This window comes from Chanodichthys erythropterus, chromosome 7 (assembly GCF_024489055.1).
Source record: "Chanodichthys erythropterus isolate Z2021 chromosome 7, ASM2448905v1, whole genome shotgun sequence".
Classification (NCBI taxonomy): Eukaryota; Metazoa; Chordata; class Actinopteri; order Cypriniformes; family Xenocyprididae; genus Chanodichthys; species Chanodichthys erythropterus.
The window spans coordinates 764,905-785,550 of record NC_090227.1 but is presented as its reverse complement, the minus strand read 5'-3'; the positions used below and the strand labels follow the sequence as shown (position 1 = coordinate 785,550).

Sequence of the window (20,646 nt, the reverse complement as noted above, 5' to 3'; positions counted from 1 at the left end):
TTGCACTGCAATTCATAAAATGTTACCAAAAAACTGCCGATTGACACCATTTAATTTACTGACAAACACTGATTTGTACTTTCATTTGGCGTTCAGCGAGTGTTAATTTTAGGCCCTTTGTACACTGTGTGCAGAATTATTAGGCAAGTTGATTTTCTGATAATTTTTTTTTCCAAGCACATTTTACCAATTCCAATCCACATCAATCTTAATAACTACTATTAATATTGTTTTTAATCATTTATAAGTGATATATAATTGTTCATGAAGGATGGAAATGAAAAATGCCTTACATTCAGGTGTGCAGAATTATTAGGCAGGTTTTCTTTTACAGATAAAATGAGCCAAAAAAGAGATTTAACTCAAACTGAAAAGTCAAAAATGATTAAATACTCATGAGAAGGACGCAATACTAATGTAATACTAGAAATTGCAAAGTTAAAGCATGACCATTGGACAGTGAAATGCTCATTGGGTCAGCTGGGTCATACAAAAACAGCTGGAGAAGAAAAGACACGTTAACTGCAAAAAAATTAAGAATTAAGGTGAAGAATTAAGTGTGAAACCATCAGGAACCCTTTAGTCTCCAGCGCCACCATTTCCCAGTACTGAAACCTACCTGGAGTCTTCAGAAGTGTGAGGTGTCAGGATCTCAGAGACTTAGGTTAGGTGAAGAATCCTAAAAAGCGACCTGCTCTTAATAAGAATCACAAGCTGAAGTGTTATAAAGTACATGAAGACTGGGTTTTTATAGGCCTTATAGACAGACAGCTTGAGAGTGACTCCTGAAGGACCAGCACCACATCCTCTTGTACCACTGTTTGAAGAATTTATCTTCCAGAATCTGGCAGTAAGGTGTGGGAGTTCACTTTTAGTCCATCTCTTATCCTGAAATGTCCATCTTGCAGAGATGGACTAAATGATCTTCCAAAACTTCCTGCCAGATTCTGGAAGATGAATTCTTCAAACAGTGGTACAAGAGGATGTGGTGCTGGTCCTTCAGGAGTCACTCTCAAGCTGTCTGTCTATAAGGCCTATAAAAACCCAGTCTTCATGTACTTTATAACACTTCAGCTTGTGATTCTTATTAAGAGCAGGTCGCTTTTTAGGATTCTTCACCTAACCTAAGTCTCTGAGATCCTGACACCTCACACTTCTGAAGACTCCAGGTAGGTTTCAGTACTGGGAAATGGTGGCGCTGGAGACTAAAGGGTTCCTGATGGTTTCACACTTAATTCTTCACCTTAATTCTTAATTATTTTGCAGTTAACGTGTCTTTTCTTCTCCAGCTGTTTTTGTATGACCCCGCTGACCCAATGAGCATTTCACTGTCCAATGGTCATGCTTTAACTTTGCAATTTCTAGTATTACATTAGTATTGCGTCCTTCTCATGAGTATTTAATAATTTTTGACTTTTCAGTCTGAGTTAAATCTCTTTTTTGGCTCATTTTATCTGTAAAAGAAAACCTGCCTAATAATTCTGCACACCTGAATATAAGGCATTTTTCATTTCCAGCCCTCATGATCAATTATATATCACTTATAAATGATTAAAAACAATATTAATAGTAGTTATTAAGATTGATGTGGATTGGAATTGGTAAAATGTGCTTGGAAAAAAAATATGATCAGAAAATCAACTTGCCTAATAATTCTGCAGACAGTGTATGTATATATATATATATATATATATATATATATAACACACACACACACATATCATAAATACATATTTCAGTGGCTGGAGCTCATATTTTCAGGGCTGATGCATTATAAAAACCCATCTACAGAACAGTATATTTGATATTTGTCTATAAACACACATTTTGATTAAAAAAAGAACAAAGAAAAAAGGCCCAGTAAAGGGCATCAATCCCCACATGAGATGCTGCTGCTCTGCATGAGGGTCACAGGGGTCAGGGGGGTCAGAGGTCACAGGATGTAGCTGTAGTGAGAGAGCTCATGTTTCTGATGGATGCATCTGTAGCCTCGAGCGTCTCTGACCAGATTCACAACACACACACACACACACACACACACACACACACACACACACACACACACACACACACACACACACACACACACACACACACACACACACACACACACACACATTTCCACAGCACTCCTAACCCAGTCCTCTCTCTGTCTGCAGTGTGGTGGTCTTTGAAGGTCTCTGTGTGTGTGTGTGTGTGTGTGTGTGTGTGTGTGTGTGTGTGTGTGTGTGTGTGTGTGTGTGTGTGTGTGTGTGTGTGTGTGTGTGTGTGTGTGTGTGTGTGTGTGTGTGTGTGTGTGTGTGTGTGTGTGTGTGTGTGTCTTTGTTTTCTCATTGCTCTGAATCTCTCTGTCTCAGTGTAAGAGTGTAATTACTGTGAACGAACACTCTGATCTGTGACTCAGGCTCTTTACAGCATCACAGATCAATTCATCTCGTCTCTCGTATCAGAGTTTCTGCTTACAGTGAATCAGATGAAAGCATTCATGTTTCCGGTAGGGAAATCATATATTGTGTTGTAGTGGAAGTAGCCACTAGAGGCCAGTATGACAACCAATAAACAGCTTTCCTAGAGAACCAGCATGTTTACTAAACTAGCAGGAACTCAGGCAACTAATAACCTTGAGATTTACGGGGGGAAACTTCTCATATAATGCTTGCAAATAGTACTGGAAAAGAAGTATTTGAGAAAAATGAATCAGCACAACTGTTTTTAACATTGATAATAATCAGAAATGTTTCTTGAGCAGCAAATCAGCATTGCTATCTCACGTAACTATCATGAGTCCAGTAAAATCATGGTTAAATCACAGTACATGGTCACAAATCAGTAACATGGTATTGTAAATATGTCAGCCTATTACGTAAACGCGCTCAATCAAACTACAGCAGATTATGTGCATACATATGTATAATCAGGATGTATCAAATGTATAACAATGAGTGTTATAAATATTCAAATGAATAAAAGCTTCTGCTTGAATACTAGCAGGGAGTGTGTGTGTGTGTGTGTGTGTGTATTGCATGAGTGAGAAATGGAATGTCATAATTTTTGTTTACTGTTTGGAATATACTGTACGTCGGTGGAGAAATGCTCCGTTACCATGGAAACCTGCCATGCAAAGGTACTTGCCGCCTCTCAACCCTATCATAGCTGTCAAATCACAATGGGAACACTCTTCAGGAACTGAGATGAGTGTGTGTTAGAGAGAGAGAAGAGGGTGAAATAAGGAGGGTGGCGTGAACATACGGTCATAATCTGACAAACACCGGCCGTGACCCCTGCGTGACCCTCAAAACCAACTCTAATTACACTCATGAAGCACAGAACATGACTGTAACCGTGACAACGGCACGTCCAATCACATTCAGTCATGACTGTGACATCAGCGCAGCAGGACTCGTACTTTGCCACACAGACTTCTTTGACCTTTTCATGTCTAATAGACTAAACATTCGGGCCGGTGAAACGGTTTACCTGCGCTGACTGCCGGCGGTTCCTGAGGTCAGCAGTCAATCTCTCTGTTTCTAAGCGTTCGTCTCTGAGAGCAGCTTTTACGTGCCCTTTCGCTCTCCTTCAGAACCACTTACAACAAAAGCCACTTGTCAAACAAAACTAAAAGCTCTATTTTTGTATGTGGAGAGAGTGACTGGCAGCCCTCTGTGGAACTGCTGCGGTTTAAAGGAGGCGTTCGCACACAATACAGTGATCTGCAGTGACGAACATCTGAAAGTCACTTTCAATGAGAGTTATAAAATATCAGGGTTCTTTATTGGCATTGATGGTTCCATGAAGAACTTTTAACATCCACAGAATCTAAAGGTTATGTAGACTATTATAATGTTCTTCAAACTACGAAAAAATGGTTCTTTCAAGGACTGATCACTTAAAGGTTCTTTGAGGAACCAAAAATGTTTCTATATCATCACTGCAAAAAAAAAAAAAAAAAAAAAAAAAAATTGGAACCTTTATTTTTTAAGAGTATTATTTATTATAATTTTGTTATTTTTCACTTTGAAAAGTACTTTCTGCTATATAAAAGTAATATATTTCTGTACTAATTATACTAATTCTGTACTAATATATTTCTGTACTAATCTTCAAGTTAAACTGAACTTTTATTTTGGCGGGTTGCGGTGAAGAGCAGTGAGTTTGTGTGCGTATCTGCAGATAGTTTTCTGAACTTTTATTTTGGAGGGTTGCGGTAAAGAGCAGTGAGTTTGTGTGCGTATCTGCAGATAGTTTTCTGAACTTTTATTTTGGAGGGTTGCGGTAAAGAGCAGTGAGTTTGTGTGCGTATCTGCAGATAGTTTTCTGAACTTTTATTTTGGAGGGTTGCGGTAAAGAGCAGTGAGTTTGTGTGCGTATCTGCAGATAGTTTTCTGAACTTCTATTTTGGCGGGTTGCGGTAAAGAGCAGTGAGTTTGTGTGCGTATCTGCAGATAGTTTTCTGAACTTCTATTTTGGCGGGTTGCGGTGAAGAGCAGTGAGTTTGTGTGCGTATCTGCAGATAGTTTTCTGAACTTTTATTTTGGAGGGTTGCGGTAAAGAGCAGTGAGTTTGTGTGCGTATCTGCAGATAGTTTTCTGAACTTTTATTTTGGAGGGTTGCGGTAAAGAGCAGTGAGTTTGTGTGCGTATCTGCAGATAGTTTTCTGAACTTTTATTTTGGAGGGTTGCGGTAAAGAGCAGTGAGTTTGTGTGCGTATCTGCAGATAGTTTTCTGAACTTTTATTTTGGAGGGTTGCGGTGAAGAGCAGTGAGTTTGTGTGCGTATCTGCAGATAGTTTTCTGAACTTTTATTTTGGAGGGTTGCGGTAAAGAGCAGTGAGTTTGTGTGCGTATCTGCAGATAGTTTTCTGAACTTTTATTTTGGCGGGTTGCGGTGAAGAGCAGTGAGTTTGTGTGCGTATCTGCAGATAGTTTTCTGAACTTTTATTTTGGAGGGTTGCGGTGAAGAGCAGTGAGTTTGTGTGCGTATCTGCAGATAGTTTTCTGAACTTTTATTTTGGAGGGTTGCGGTGAAGAGCAGTGAGTTTGTGTGCGTATCTGCAGATAGTTTTCTGAACTTTTATTTTGGAGGGTTGCGGTAAAGAGCAGTGAGTTTGTGTGCGTATCTGCAGATAGTTTTCTGAACTTTTATTTTGGAGGGTTGCGGTAAAGAGCAGTGAGTTTGTGTGCGTATCTGCAGATAGTTTTCTGAACTTTTATTTTGGAGGGTTGCGGTAAAGAGCAGTGAGTTTGTGTGCGTATCTGCAGATAGTTTTCTGAACTTCTATTTTGGCGGGTTGCGGTGAAGAGCAGTGAGTTTGTGTGCGTATCTGCAGATAGTTTTCTGAACTTTTATTTTGGAGGGCTGCGGTTAAGAGCAGTGAGTTTGTGTGCGTATCTGCAGATAGTTTTCTGAACTTTTATTTTGGAGGGTTGCGGTGAAGAGCAGTGAGTTTGTGTGCGTATCTGCAGATAGTTTTCTGAACTTTTATTTTGGAGGGTTGCGGTAAAGAGCAGTGAGTTTGTGTGCGTATCTGCAGATAGTTTTCTGAACTTTTATTTTGGAGGGTTGCGGTAAAGAGCAGTGAGTTTGTGTGCGTATCTGCAGATAGTTTTCTGAACTTTTATTTTGGAGGGTTGCGGTAAAGAGCAGTGAGTTTGTGTGCGTATCTGCAGATAGTTTTCTGAACTTCTATTTTGGAGGGTTGCGGTAAAGAGCAGTGAGTTTGTGTGCGTATCTGCAGATAGTTTTCTGAACTTCTATTTTGGAGGGTTGCGGTAAAGAGCAGTGAGTTTGTGTGCGTATCTGCAGATAGTTTTCTGAACTTTTATTTTGGAGGGTTGCGGTAAAGAGCAGTGAGTTTGTGTGCGTATCTGCAGATAGTTTTCTGAACTTCTATTTTGGAGGGTTGCGGTAAAGAGCAGTGAGTTTGTGTGCGTATCTGCAGATAGTTTTCTGAACTTTTATTTTGGCGGGCTGCGGTGAAGAGCAGTGAGTTTGTGTGCGTATCTGCAGATAGTTTTCTGAACTTTTATTTTGGAGGGTTGCGGTAAAGAGCAGTGAGTTTGTGTGCGTATCTGCAGATAGTTTTCTGAACTTTTATTTTGGCGGGTTGCGGTGAAGAGCAGTGAGTTTGTGTGCGTATCTGCAGATAGTTTTCTGAACTTTTATTTTGGCGGGCTGCGGTGAAGAGCAGTGAGTTTGTGTGCGTATCTGCAGATAGTTTTCTGAACTTTTATTTTGGAGGGTTGCGGTAAAGAGCAGTGAGTTTGTGTGCGTATCTGCAGATAGTTTTCTGAACTTTTATTTTGGCGGGCTGCGGTGAAGAGCAGTGAGTTTGTGTGTGTATCTGCTGATAGTTTTCTGAACTTTTATTTTGGCGGGCTGCGGTGAAGAGCAGTGAGTTTGTGTGCGTATCTGCAGATAGTTTTCTGAACTTTTATTTTGGCGGGTTGCGGTGAAGAGCAGTGAGTTTGTGTGCGTATCTGCAGATAGTTTTCTGAACTTTTATTTTGGCGGGTTGCGGTGAAGAGCAGTGAGTTTGTGTGCGTATCTGCAGATAGTTTTCTGAACTTTTATTTTGGCGGGTTGCGGTGAAGAGCAGTGAGTTTGTGTGCGTATCTGCAGATAGTTTTCTGAACTTTTATTTTGGCGGGCTGCGGTGAAGAGCAGTGAGTTTGTGTGCGTATCTGCAGATAGTTTTCTGAACTTTTATTTTGGCGGGTTGCGGTGACGAGCTTTGTGCAGCCCTTGATTCATCAATAAAATCTTCTCAATTACGTAACATTCCGCGTTATACAGTAAAGTCCATTTTTATGACTGGATTCTGCAGAAACCATAGGCCCTATTATTTTTTTAAATTATTTTCAAAAGTTGCAGCCAGTTGTGCTGTTTCCAATAACATTACTTCAGCCAGCAGTTGAACGCCAACTAAGACCAATAATACAGCTATAAAATCACTGAATGTGTATTATTATACGGGGGCAAACAGACTCATCCTTCTAGAGAGTAAAAAGAAATGAAGAAGATGATTTATTTACTACAACAGAGTTTGTCTCCTCTTGCCAGAATGTCCACAGTGAACCTGATCTAAACAACAACTCTCTGCAGGCGATTCACAGAGGAAGGACACAGAATGTGACGCGAGCAAATGGAATCCCTTTATCAGATCAAAGCGTCAGTCGGAGCTTGACGGATGGGTGAAGATTCGTCTTTCATCACAGAGCAGAGGGAGGAGCGGATAAGAGACATTCAGACAGAACACCAGGAGATAAGAAAACTCAAAGGGATTCGAGGTAAAATCAAACATGTGACTTTAATTGGCCATAAGGACTGGAGACTGGAGGAATGGCAGACAGATGCTGCTGCGCTTCGGCGGCCTGTCAATCATCTCACTGTTTCTGTATGAATATGAAAGTGTGTTCATAAGGAAACTGCTTTCAGACCAGCCTCCGTCAGTCCCTCAGCTCACCATCGGTGTCGCCAAACCGCTCCGTCTCCAAAACGTTCGTACGCACGGGTCAGAGTTTGCGTGGAGGTGCGCAAATTTCCCGTCAACTTTGTTTTTATAAATCACAACCTATGCGTAGAAACTGGCGTACGCACGTTCAGATCCCAGGATCCAGTTCATATCATCATTTCCTGTTTCCTAAACACAATTCTGAGAAGCTTCTGAGGAATAAAAACATTGACGCCACAGAAGTATTAAACACGTTGGTCTGTCTTGAAACACGACAGACGACGCATACGGACACTAAACTGCTCCATTCCACATCGAAACACAGCGAGGGTTACTTCTGAACACATTTGCTAATTAAAGCTGCTAATTAATTCTCATTTACTAATTCACTAATGGAACTTCCATCGAGCGAGCGCGGCGCTCAGCAGGGAGGGCCGGTCGTAATTCACCGCCGTATTACAGGCTGCAATTAAGTTCTCTGGTCTGACTTCTGCCGTGATTAACTAGTCACGATCGCATTCATATTCTGAACGCACACTGAGAAAACCCCGACCGGCAGACTCAGAACGGGCAGGTGAAACCGCGTGATGAAGACATCCGTTCACATTTCTCTGCAGCCTCATTGAAGGAGTCAGTCCTGCTCGGCTAAAATAACAGCTGGATGTCACAGGCCACTTACACATGCAAAAGATTTGCCTTTTGTTTCCTGCCTTCATTAAACCCCGGGACTCACAAAAGCAAAGAAAAGCAGGCCTCCGTGGGCTTAAGCCTCACAGTCACGCTCACATAATGAAATCTAGATATCTTTTAATTATATTATTTCATATTCTTCAGAGACACAGGCCTGAAAGAAAGGACCGGAAAACGGCAACAATTAATTCATAGCCGAAAACAAAGGGCTCCAGCTTTTCTTGGAGCAAACAAAAGAGTTTGCCCATATTTATATGCAAATTTAATTTCTGGCCCATCAAGTAGCATGCAAAAATTAAAATCTCGTCAGATTGATGAGACAGCTTGTCAGCTGCTATATAGATGGGAACAAAGGAACAAACGGCGAGATGGTCGACTAGTAGTTCGACAACTGGCTGGTGGATTAGTGAGGTTAACTGGTGCTTTAAATCTCAGATCTGACATGAAACAGTAAAAGAACAGAGACTCCATCTTTAAAGCAGCACTTGTGCACAAATTCACCATCTAAATATGACTAAAATGAATAAATTAATGACTAAAGGCCTGTTCACACCAACAACAATAACTGCAACGATAACAATAAAGATATAGTTTCTAATTTGTATTTAAGTTTTTCATCTGATATCCGTTATATTTAATTTCATCTCAGCTTTATCTAACCCTTAAATGCATGACTGTTTCGCCAATCACTCTTACATATTCGGGTCTTTATCGACCCGGATCTATATCTAACACGGAAGGATCTCTACCTGTCGCGATAATATAAAACTCTTCTGATATTAGAGTAACAATTACAGAAGAATAAAATAAATCAAATTTTGTTACCTTTTGGAGCTTGAAAGGGCTCTGTTTGAGCAGATGTTTTATTCCATCATCACTGTCCTCTTCAGAGCTCATTTCCCAGTAAATTCAGCAAATAACGGGCTAGTTTTATGTTTGAGGTCATGAATATGAGCCCATTCGCGATCTCAAACGTATTCTCAAAACTATATAATTTTCAACATCTTCAAAATCAATATTTTGATCGCAAACAGCTTCACCAGATCCATCCAGTGACAGTTACAGTCATATTTGATTGCGTTCAGTACTTGCTCTGCAGTAAATCACTGAGCCATTTCATGTTTCTCTTATTTCGTTTTCTGTCTGAAAGAGTCGTCACTTCAGCATTGTGTTTCAGACATTTCCACCTTGTGGAATAAAGGTGAATTGCACTTATTCCATCATCTAAGATTCAATTATTGTTGTGCAGAAAAATATGCATACACTCATACACACCTCGGGTCGTTAGCGACCCCATACAATTTTTACAAAAAATGAATACAAAAATAGGCATTATTTTAAAATTGTATGATTTTTTTTTTCTTGTTATATTCTATGAATTGATATGAATTGATTAAGGAATACCAAGAAGGTTGATATCTAACTTTAAAAAATTAACGAGGAGGAGGGTAGTGAATGACGTCCCGGGTCACTAAAGACCCGAGGTATGCATTTAAGGGTTAAATTAACAGAAATTTAGAAGTTTAATCCTCTGGTGTTGTTTGGTCATTTTAGACTGAAAAAAATATGTTTGGAAATTTAAAAAAAATTATTTCACTGGAATGGTACAAAAATCTGTGACTTTTATGGCAGTTGCTATGTGACCCCCCAAAATTTGTGGAATTGATTCGAAACAGCTAAATGGTCATAAAAGAAAACAGTCGCACTTGTGTTGTTCATGGTCACTGGAAATGAATGGGAAAATAAGCAAAATACAGAAAATTTTTGTGTGTACAATCTACAAATCAGCCACGATGCAGAAAAAAGTGCACAGCAAGAAAGAGGTTACACTCTAGAGAGAACAAAACACACACAACCAGTGGTGTAATGTAATGAAGTAATAATACTTTGTTACAGTACTTAAGTAATTTTTGGGAGAATCTGTACTTTACTTGAGTTTTTATATTTCTGTCAACTTTTACTTTTACTCCAATACATTTTCCCAAAGCATTTCCGTTACTTACTACAAAATAAAGATGGAAGAACAGAGACTGCATGCAAGCATGTGCAAACAAGTTCTTGCACAACCGCGGTCGATTTCATTTTCCGGGTCGCGTCCATTGCTGGAGTGGCTGAGAAGAGTGCACTGTCATTATACAGTACGAGAGCGGCCTCTAGAGGTGACATAAAAACTATCACTGATGCCTCGTAGAGTTTGTTTTGAGTTTGTTTTGACACGTGACATGAGGCTGTGCGCTGCACAGAGCGGGACACTTCAAAAACGGATTTAAAACAGACAACAAAACGTTGCATATTTAAACTGTATCCTCATCATACAGCAACAGAAACATAAATCAGAAGTGTATTTGATTTTTTTTTTTGTTTTTTTGTTTTTTATCGGCACATATTTTGATTAGATAATCATCAAGTTTTCTAAAATAGGAGGTAAATAATGTGTGAAAGTACACATATAATAGACCCATGCTATGCCTTTGTGTGTAAAGATGGCAATTTTTAAGCATAACTGTTTGTATTTATATGAAATGGTAACAATTTACAATAAGAGTCCATTTGTAACATTAAATAAGGTTAATAAAAGTATTGTTCATTGTTAATTTGAACATTTACATTTTAACATTTTAAAGTTGTCTCTTACATTAGTTATAATGCACTATGAATTAACATGAACGATCAATGTATAATTAATATATTACGTTTTTTTATATTTAAAAATTACAATAAACATCTTGCCATTTTTTTAATTCAAAGAAACAAAATGTAAGAAAGAGTTAAAACTGAACACAATCTTGCTGCTCAAACTGTGTATAGAACAATTTTTAATTTTTTTTGCTCCTTTTGTATTTTACATGTACTTGTACTTTCAATACTTAAGTACGTTTAATATCAAAAAAATACTTTTCGTACTTAAGTACAAAAAAAAAAAAAATCACACACTTTAAAACTTTTACTCAAGTAACATTCTAAACAGTGACTTTAACTTCTACCAAAGTCATTTTCTGGTAAGATATCTACACTTTTACTCAAGTATGGTTTTTGAGTACTTTATACACCACTGAACACAACACACTATTATATACACACAAATAAACTGGTGTGGCTGTAACAATATGGCAAAACTGAGCCAGTAGACTGAAATAAGAGGCTGAAATCATTCCTGTTCATTTTTGTTGAATTTTGATGTTATGTGTAACAGAACCTCTTTCTTCTGTTCAGGTTTGAATAGAAAAAAATATCGCAAAAACTGACACTTCAAATGAACAGTTCAAAAAACCGTGACAAAAAAAATAAAAAAATAGTCTTTGAGAATGTTTAAATATATATCCAAATCAACAACTTTATAAAAATAAGTATTTGTGCCTAAAAACAACTAGAGAAGTCGTTTATATAGAGCTATACATGAATCTAGTGGTTACACCACGAAATTACAGACGTTTTTCTTTTTTTACTTCCACCAGATGGCACTAATCTACCTTCAAACATTGGATTTTAAAGGCATTGTCTCTATTTTAACATGAAATACAGCTTTAATTGAAAAATAATTAAAAAAATAGGGAAAAATGTGTATTATTTTCAATGGGAAAAAAAATGATCATAATTATTACATAATTATTAATTAGAAGCATGAAACTCTCTCAAAATACAAAATAAAAAATATTATTGAACAAAAGTATATTACATTGATTTTAATGAACATAAAATAAAGTTCCATTTCAGGGGTTCAGTCACGTTTGACCACGAATAACACAAGTGTGACCCCCAAATGAACAACACCAGAGAGTTAAATGTTTCTGGGTGTGAATTTGAGAGCAGAAAGCAGCGTTCAGCCTGTCTCTGTGAAACGACCCTTTAACCTGTTTATTCCTGCGAGGAAGTGGAGTGACGGGATCATTTTACGGTTAATCTCTAGAGGAAACCCGCTGCCCGGATCAATCCAGGTTAACTTACAGCCGCCCGGCGTGCTTAAATCCACACGCACCACTGCGAGAAACGGATACCTTCACTCTGCCGTCTGACACATAAATCTGGATTTGGAGAGCGTTCATGAGCGACACGCAATACGTCTTTTAAGCATTCTTTGGCTTTATGGAGGGACCCTGATACAACAGGCAGATCGAGTGAGCGTAAGCTTTCCAAAAGTCTGAAATGGAAACACGAATTCTAGTCATCTGATCACTTAAACCGTATTCCTGAGGATCTGAACATCTGTAATCTCCAGGGCACAATCGCTTCTCCACATTTCCCTGTCAAATGAATGAAGTGCAAACATGGGAAAGTGGTGATTGTGTTACACAGAGGTGGTAAACTGTGAAGTGAGGAACACTAAACGTCTCAGAAGTGGCTGTTTTGAGTGTCAGACCTGGATCTGCAGACGCTGAGCTCTATTAAAGCCAATGAGGTGTTTTCAGGAAAGCTGGACTCAAGCCTTCTGTGATTTTCTGCTTCAGTGGAAGCAAATGCTATATTTGGACCGTACCGGCAGAAAGACACTTTAATCTCAGCGCAGCCCATTATATTTATCTGAGCATATGTGCTTCATGTGTTGAAAAGCCCTTCACCTGTTTTCAGGAGTGGGAACGACACAATTCAGCAATGGACATCCAGAGAGAAAGAGATGTTTAAAAAACGGTAATAAAATATGACAAGATCTCAGAGTTAAACTATGAATTATGTCAGATAACACTTAAAAACATGGTCAGGTCAAAGTGTCTGAATAATTTTTGGTTCCAAATTTTTATCAATTTTACTGGTAGTCCACTGTATGAAGAATGGTTGGGTATAATATGTCACAGTTTACTTTATTTTGCTATCCTCACTTACAGGAATGAACGATAGTGTCCTGAACCCACTAGTAAAAATATATCAAAAATTGTATCTAGTGTCTGAATATTGTTTTCAAAATGTCTGGAAAAATTATATAAAATTATAATATATATATACAGTACAGTCCAAAAGTTTGGAACCAATAAGATTTTTAATGTTTTTAAAAGAAGTTTTGTCTGCTCACCAAGGTTACATTTATTTAATTAAAAATACAGTAAAAACAGTAATATTGTGAAATATTATTACAATTTAAAATAACTGTGTACTATTTGAATATATTTGACAAAGTAATTTATTCCTGTGATCAAAGCTGAATTTTCAGCATCGTTACTCCAGTCTTCAGTGTCACATGATCCTTCAGAAATCATTCTAATATGCTGATCTGCTGCTCAAGAAACATTTAATGTGTACAATTGTACAAAATATTTGTGTACAATATTTTTTTTCAGGATTATTTGATGAATAGAAAGTTCAAAAGAACAGTGTTTATCTGAAATCTAATCTTTTGTAACATTATAAACGTCTTTACTGCCACTTTTGATTGATTTCATGCATCCTTGCTGAATAAAAGTATTTTTATACTATATATTTATAATTTCTTTAATTTCTTTTCAAAAATATAAAAATAAAACTTCTTATTGACCCCAAACTTTTGAACGGTAGTGTATAATGCTACAGAAGCTTTGTATTTCAGATAAATGCTGTTCTTTTGAACTTTCTATTCATCAAGGAATCCTGAAAAAAAAAGTACACAACTGTTTTCAACATTGAAAATAATCATAAATGTTTCTTGAGCATCAAATCATCATATTAGAATGATTTCTGAAGGATCATGTGACACTGAAGACTGGAGTAATGATGCTGAAAATTCAGCTTTGATCACAGGAATAAATTACTTTGTCAAATATATTTAAATAGTACACAGTTATTTTAAATTGTAATAATATTTCACAATATTACTGTTTTTTACTGTATTTTTAATTAAATAAATGTAGCCTTGGTGAGCAGATGAAACTTCTTTTAAAAACATTAAAAATCTTAGTGGTTCCAAACTTTTGGACTGTACTGTATATATATATTATACTTTTATATTATTTTTTCAGACATTTTGAGGCTTTTCCAATTGTTGCTGAGTACTGGTTTGTATTTTTAAAATAATTCTGCAGAGTATTTTCTAGCGAATTATTATTTTTTTTTTAGACCAAAAGTAAATTTTATCAAATAAATTTTAAACATTTTTATTCAATATTGCCAAAATTGCCCACAAATAGTGCTTTTTTGGTCAAAGATTTAGGTGCATGAGCTCAGATATAGGAGGCCTACCATCAATTAGATCCAAAAAGAAATACAAAACCTGTGATAATTGAAAGAAAACAAGTTGACAATTTGGTGATAATAAAGAGTAACAAGAGATTTATAAGCAATTTTTTGTAGGCCGATCATTTTTGTACTGGAACACCACAAGTGTAACAAGGTGTGTGTTTACAAAAAATCTCCCAAAATTCGAGTGAGTAAAGTTTTAGTCCAATGTGACAACGTTAACTAGCATTTTCAGAAAAAAAGAAAATCCTCTCCAGGTCAAAATGACCCGAACACAAGCTGAGGGTTAAGCATTCTTTAGCTTTACGGCGGCACCCTGATACCCACACAGATCACATGAGCGCAAGCCTTCCAAAATGTCCAGGTTTTCCATGATCATGTTTAATAAACACATTAAGTATTATATAAATAATGGTAATTTTTATCTACTAAAATAATAAGGTTTACTTGCCAGTCCATTTGTCAAAATGTTGAGAGTTTTAAATAAGAAACAAAAGCATGGTTATAAGATCACTTAAAATCAGCAATTATGAGAAATAAAGTCACATTGTGACGTATGAAGTTGCACGTGAGATACAAAGCTCGAGACATTAAGATCTCTTCTGAACCTCAGATTACTGGAGACATCAGCAAACTATTGATCTCATGAAGGGCTGTGAGAAATGAGCGGGTTAGGGATGGACCCACCGTGCTGGTGCTGGTCAGAGGCGGACGCTGTGGCGTTGAGTCCTGGAGAGGACGGAGCCTCCACCGCCTCCATTATAGGAGGACTGGTGTTGAGCTGCCCAACCGGAGGAGGCCACGGCAGATCCTTTATGACTTTAATCTCTACTGCAGAGAGCCAGACAGAACCAGAGAAAGAGGGATAGAGAAAGGGAGGGCAGGAGAAAGGAGAGAGGAGCGTCAGTGAAGGCAGGATCAGGTCAGCAGGGCAAACAGTCACAGACTTGGAAACAGGAAACAGGAAGGAAACAAACAGCAATGCAGAGCGTTCAACCCTATAAAACCTACTTTTTCCTCCATATCCTCACTATATGAGCCATAAAAGCCTGATGCATCAAATATGATACTCAACACAATATATATGCATTATTTTTAAGATTTTGCCTAAAGGTTTAATAACTTCATTTCTAAAACAACAGATTCTTCTGATTATTATGTCAGGCTTCACAGGGTTAACTAATAAAACACTGATAAGCGCTCTGAGAGTGATGTGAACAGAGTCGACTCCTAGTAAAGACACTAAGAAGTCTTTGTGGGATTCAAATTATTATTTTTTCCATATTATATGGGTCATTAGGAACACACACACACACACAGCACCTCCTCCATATGCTGCTTTCATTACAGACGTGTCAGATCTTGTCTAGTGTGTTATTCAAAGACAATAAATGGAGTAAACAAATGCACTTTTCTCTTTCTCTCTCTATTAATGCAGCTTTCCTGGATGTAATCTTGTCCAAGTGCAGCCATCCAGTGACAGCAAATCTATTCTAGTGAACATCCCACTCGTTTACAAGAGAAGCGGACCCATATCATAACAGAGAGAGCATGAATCTGTCTGGACCCTAATACAGCTATATTCATGAACCAAAATATGTTATACTAAGTTATTAAAGTGCCCCTATTATGCTATTTTAAAGGGACTCTACAACACATTTACATGCATTCAAGGTCAAAATCACTTCAATGTTCTCATAATATCCACTGCAGCATCAGCTCTTTTCTCTCAGTGTCTGAAACGGTTCGATCAAGGACTCGGTCTCTCTAAACCCCGCCTTTCTGAGAGCTGCTCTGCTGTGATTGGTCAGAAACCAGACACTCATTATCATATCTGAATCTCAGCTCTTGATTCACAGTGATACAAACAGTAACGGTTTACCGTATCAATCTCATCAAAGTGGATTTGCTTTGGTCTTCTCGATATGAACAGTCTCAGATTCAACTACAGTGATTGAGGGCGGGGCAAAGAGACTGTTCAGCCAATGAACACCAGAGGCTGACATTATGCAAATTAGTTCCAAACCTACATAGATTCAGCAGGAAGTGAGACTGAATTACTGACGACTCGTTTCAGTTCAGAATCGATTCTTTCTTTCAGAAGACAAAAACTCCATATGTGACCAGTCACGGAAAGTAGGGACACAAGTCGGTTCTGGGGCATTTTGAGTTATTCACAGATTCTGAAAGTGTAGTCTCCAAGCTTTCCAACGATGTGTGACACATGGAAATCTGATAATATTTGGAGAAGTTGTGGCCATTTGAAGGTAGTCATTCAAGAAAGCTCTATAGGGAGAAAAACGCCTCTAAAGTTGCAGTTCTCGCCTGTTCTCACCTGCTGGGAGTGACAATAGGGCTCATTTACATCTCATTTAGATAAGCCATACCCCCTGTAAAGCTGCATGGACCGCATACTATTAATAATAAAGGTTAATGTGCATTATAAATGTCAGTAATTTATCTTTTTTGACTTTTATAAAAATGATTTAGAGGCTGAAATATGTGACTTTTTTGTCAAAACTTTATTTGAACTTGTGCATTGTAGATAACATGTTGCAAGACACTCCTTTAAAATCTGCCCATCATTTTTAATGTTATTATTTTAATGTTTATGTAAAGAAAAAGTACATATTGATGCTAATTTTATTTTTTATTTGCTGGTTTTCTACATAAAACTTGGTGAATTGACTTTTTGAACAGGATTCTGTGATAACCGTGATCATTTTGGTCACTATAATCATGAAATGAAATTTTCTCAGCTGAGAAGCCTGTTAAAGAAGAATAGGCAATCCAGGAACTGACTGGACTAACAGAGGCCAGAGATCGCTAACTATGCCTATTCAAAACACTTTTCAAGACAATAAATACACGATTGAGACGATGAATGCATGTATTGACTGAATTTGCGTCTGAATAGCGCTGGCTCCGTGGGCGTGGCCGCATTAGCGGATAATGAGCTGAATCACAGACTTCTGACATGGCTCTCTTTTCATACAGATTACATAAACACAGAAGGTTTGTTTTCGATTTGACTTGCACAATTTAAAATCTGACATTTCAACATTTTTTCAGACACAAGTATAATTTTTTTATGATTAGTATTCACTAAGTTAGAGTTCATTTTCTGAGAACTCAGATTGGACTTTGTTCAGAGGGAGACGAGAGATCACGCATCATGTTAGTTTTCTTTATTTTTCAAAAAGCACAACATTTTGTTGTTACTCTGAGTGTACACAAATAAAAGAAGACATTCTATAGTTTCAATTGATATATTACTTATGTCTCTATGACAAAAAATGACAGAGTATTTTAAGTCTGTTTTGCTGCAATGTGAAAAAAATCCTGCAAAATGCGCCGGCGCGTTACGCGACTCCAGAGAGGTAATGTCTTATTATGCCGCTTTCAGTGAGCACTTGTTCATAAGCATCCGGCTTGTCGAAGAAGTACTTCAAAACATTTTCGGTGTAACGGCCACAGTTCTTCATTGAATTTTGATATCAGCTAGAGCCGGCCAGAGCGCTGCATAATAAGTAGCCACGCTTCCCAGTATGGAAATACACACAGACAATGACACGCCCCTACTGCGTGCTAGAATCTCCGAAAAACAAGCAGATTTCAACCTCAAAATGTACGCTTTTAAATATACCAATACTGCTATCTCAAACACGGAAAGGCTTCTTCATGATCTCAACTAACAGATTCTGCAAAAAAAAACGAAAATCACCAATTTTGAAAAAAAAACAACACTTCTTTCTCATTTTGCTCAAGAGTTGTGCTGCCGACTTGTGTCCTGATAATAATATAATACAATATTTCAACTATAAAATCATGCACCAAAAAAATTCAATCATTTTAAATGGTAAAATTGAATGTAAAGAATGAAAAACAGATTTGCTAAAGACATTTAACAGTCTTATTAAATGATAGATTAGCATTTTTAAAGAATTATTTAAAAGAGTGTTCAATGCTGACAAAGATGATCTATATGTAAACATACAGGAAATGAGCATGCACAATTAAATATCCTATATCGACAGTGATAGGGATGTACAATATATTGGCCACAATATCGGTATCGGCTGATTTATGTTCATTTATTGGCCCAATAAAAAAAATGTGTCCGATATATTAAAGCCGATAAGTAATGGATTATTTCCTTCAGCTGAGACGCTTCAGATGTGCACTGTTTGCATGATGGTTTTGAATTGCTTTAAATATATCGGCCAATTATTTGCTTTCAAATATAAAGAATTATCGGTTATCGTATCGGGCCAAATGTTCATATCGACGCATCCCTATCGACAGATAAAGATCAATTAAAATATATTGCACCATTATAATGTGTACACAAAAACAACACTGAAGGACAGTTTAATGTACTGCAAAGAATCACATTGTACATCTCCAGATCAATGTTCTGTGTGGTACTTCTTTAGTTATTAGCATAGCTTGTAATGACATGGTGACTATATTACAACTTCATTAGAAAGAGACATGACTGTGCACATCTGTGCGTTTATTAATTCGTGGCAACATTAGCCACAGTTTCTTTGCATCTCGACTCCTCCCAGTGACCAGTTCTGTATGTGAACCAGTTAATTAAAAACACGACAGAGTGTGTCCGTGAGCACTGGGAGTTTGTTGTGGAAGAAATGAGACGTCGCTGTCACTTAAGCCCTGAGCTGCGTCTCTTTATTAATGAAACACGGAACAAATCCCTTCATTTTGCTTTCTGTGCATCTTCTCCCTGTCGATGCGCTGACAGAAACAGAGCTCGGCACGACACACAATCCAAAACAAACACCAGACACAAACAGAACCGCTCCCGGAGGCCGGACGGATGCGAACGCACAGTGAAACTCAAAGCAAACACACTTGTGATTCATTTGGCATCGGCTGCTCTCAACGCTTGACAGGAGAACGAGCAAAACTGCCAGCGCATCCAGAATAAAGCTGGCAGCTTGTTGACCGCCCTGTCAGGCCGCCGTGCGTTTTACGAGACGATAAACGGACTCAAGCTCTCGGTTATGAACTCGCCCTTGTCTTTGACTCCAGAGGGGAATCATTTAACAAACTTCTAGGAGAGAGAAATAAACATTAAAGAGGACCTATAATGCTTGATGTTGTTTTTGTGCTCTACTAGAACAGGTTTTCATGCTTGAATGTTGATTATTTTCCTCATATTCTCCATTGTTGCAGCTCCTCTCTTTTTCCAGTCTGTCAGTAACGCTCTGTTTAGTTCCTGTCTCTATGAAGCCCCGCCTTCTGAAAAGCATAATGTGCTCTGATTGGTCGGCTGGAGCAGTGTGTTGTGATTGGTGTTTGGGAAATGTCCCGCCCCTTACCATAACCGCCAGTTTCAACACACTACTAACTAACTCAACCAGGCCCCGCCCCTTTATTCTGCGCATGAATTATTTAAATGAGGAATATTCTGACATGTTTATTCCTGGAAGAAAACTCAAGACTACACTGGAGGCGTTTCAGGGAGAAACATTGACACTGATATAGAGAAGAACTCCCACTGGAGGGACTCTGGAATCCTTTTTCATGCTCAAACAACAGCATTACACACTAAAGAAAGATGATGCATAATAGGTGAGAATCTCGAGCCAGCAGAATAACGCTCTTCTGAGAACGATGAGCATTGCTCACCAACGGCGTGATATGATGGCAACTGACAGAGCCGCCATTATCCGTTGGCTTTTTGCTGAATTGTCCCGATCTAGAGAGTGAGAGTGAGGTCAGCCTTTTTGACAGCTAATATAATAACTTCCTCCGCGGCGGGTGAAGTAAAGGCCTGCCAGCAGCCTGATTAAAGAGCTAATTCTCATTCGGCTCTGCAGATTAGCGTGTAATTGTTTTGGGAGAGGGAAGCTTCGTCTCTCGTCCCCTGTAGGAAGGCAGAGAAGTGAATTCGCACAGGTCGCACACATTCGCTGACACTCAGATAAGATGAATTGTGTATCGCAGCTCTTCCATGCTGAAGGTGAACTCGGTTAAGAGGCTGTAACGCTTCTTGCGTTAAGCCAGAAAGCATTTGCTGGCGTCTTTTGAAAAGCGCTCGCCCTGTGGTAATGCAGCATATTGTGAGGATTAGTGCGTTTTACAGCCTTGGCAAAATCCCTCATGCTAAATGACTGTGTTGGTAAACAGGAGCTCTGGAGGAGGAGGTGATGTTTTGTCTTCATTTCAGGGTGTTTTCACACTTTGCTCCAATTTTGGCTTGTACTGTATGTGCTCGAAATTTACTGAACCGAGACTATCTAAGGAAGTAGTTGAACAGAAGTTTGCATACATTTTTTGCATATTCAAACATACAAAATGAACTTTAAACGTTAAAGCTTAAATGAAACAAACTGAGA

At 38.1% G+C, this 20,646-nt stretch overlaps 1 protein-coding gene across 4 annotated transcripts in view; it reads right to left on the bottom strand.

Annotated features, from left to right (window-relative positions):
• zgc:158464 (uncharacterized protein LOC791139 homolog) overlaps positions 1–20,646 on the bottom strand; it is a 143,897-nt gene that overhangs the window by 20,505 nt on the left and 102,746 nt on the right. For 2 of the 4 annotated variants that reach the window (XR_010895462.1, XM_067389567.1), the window contains exon 4: positions 14,969–15,112. The exons of the other annotated variants lie outside the window; for them this stretch is intronic. Coding sequence is in view for 1 of the 2 variants with exons in the window: in XM_067389567.1 (XP_067245668.1) it covers positions 14,969–15,112 (144 nt within the window). In the remaining variant the exon portion in view is untranslated. The remainder of the gene's footprint in view (positions 1–14,968; positions 15,113–20,646) is intronic. 4 annotated transcript variants of the gene reach the window in all.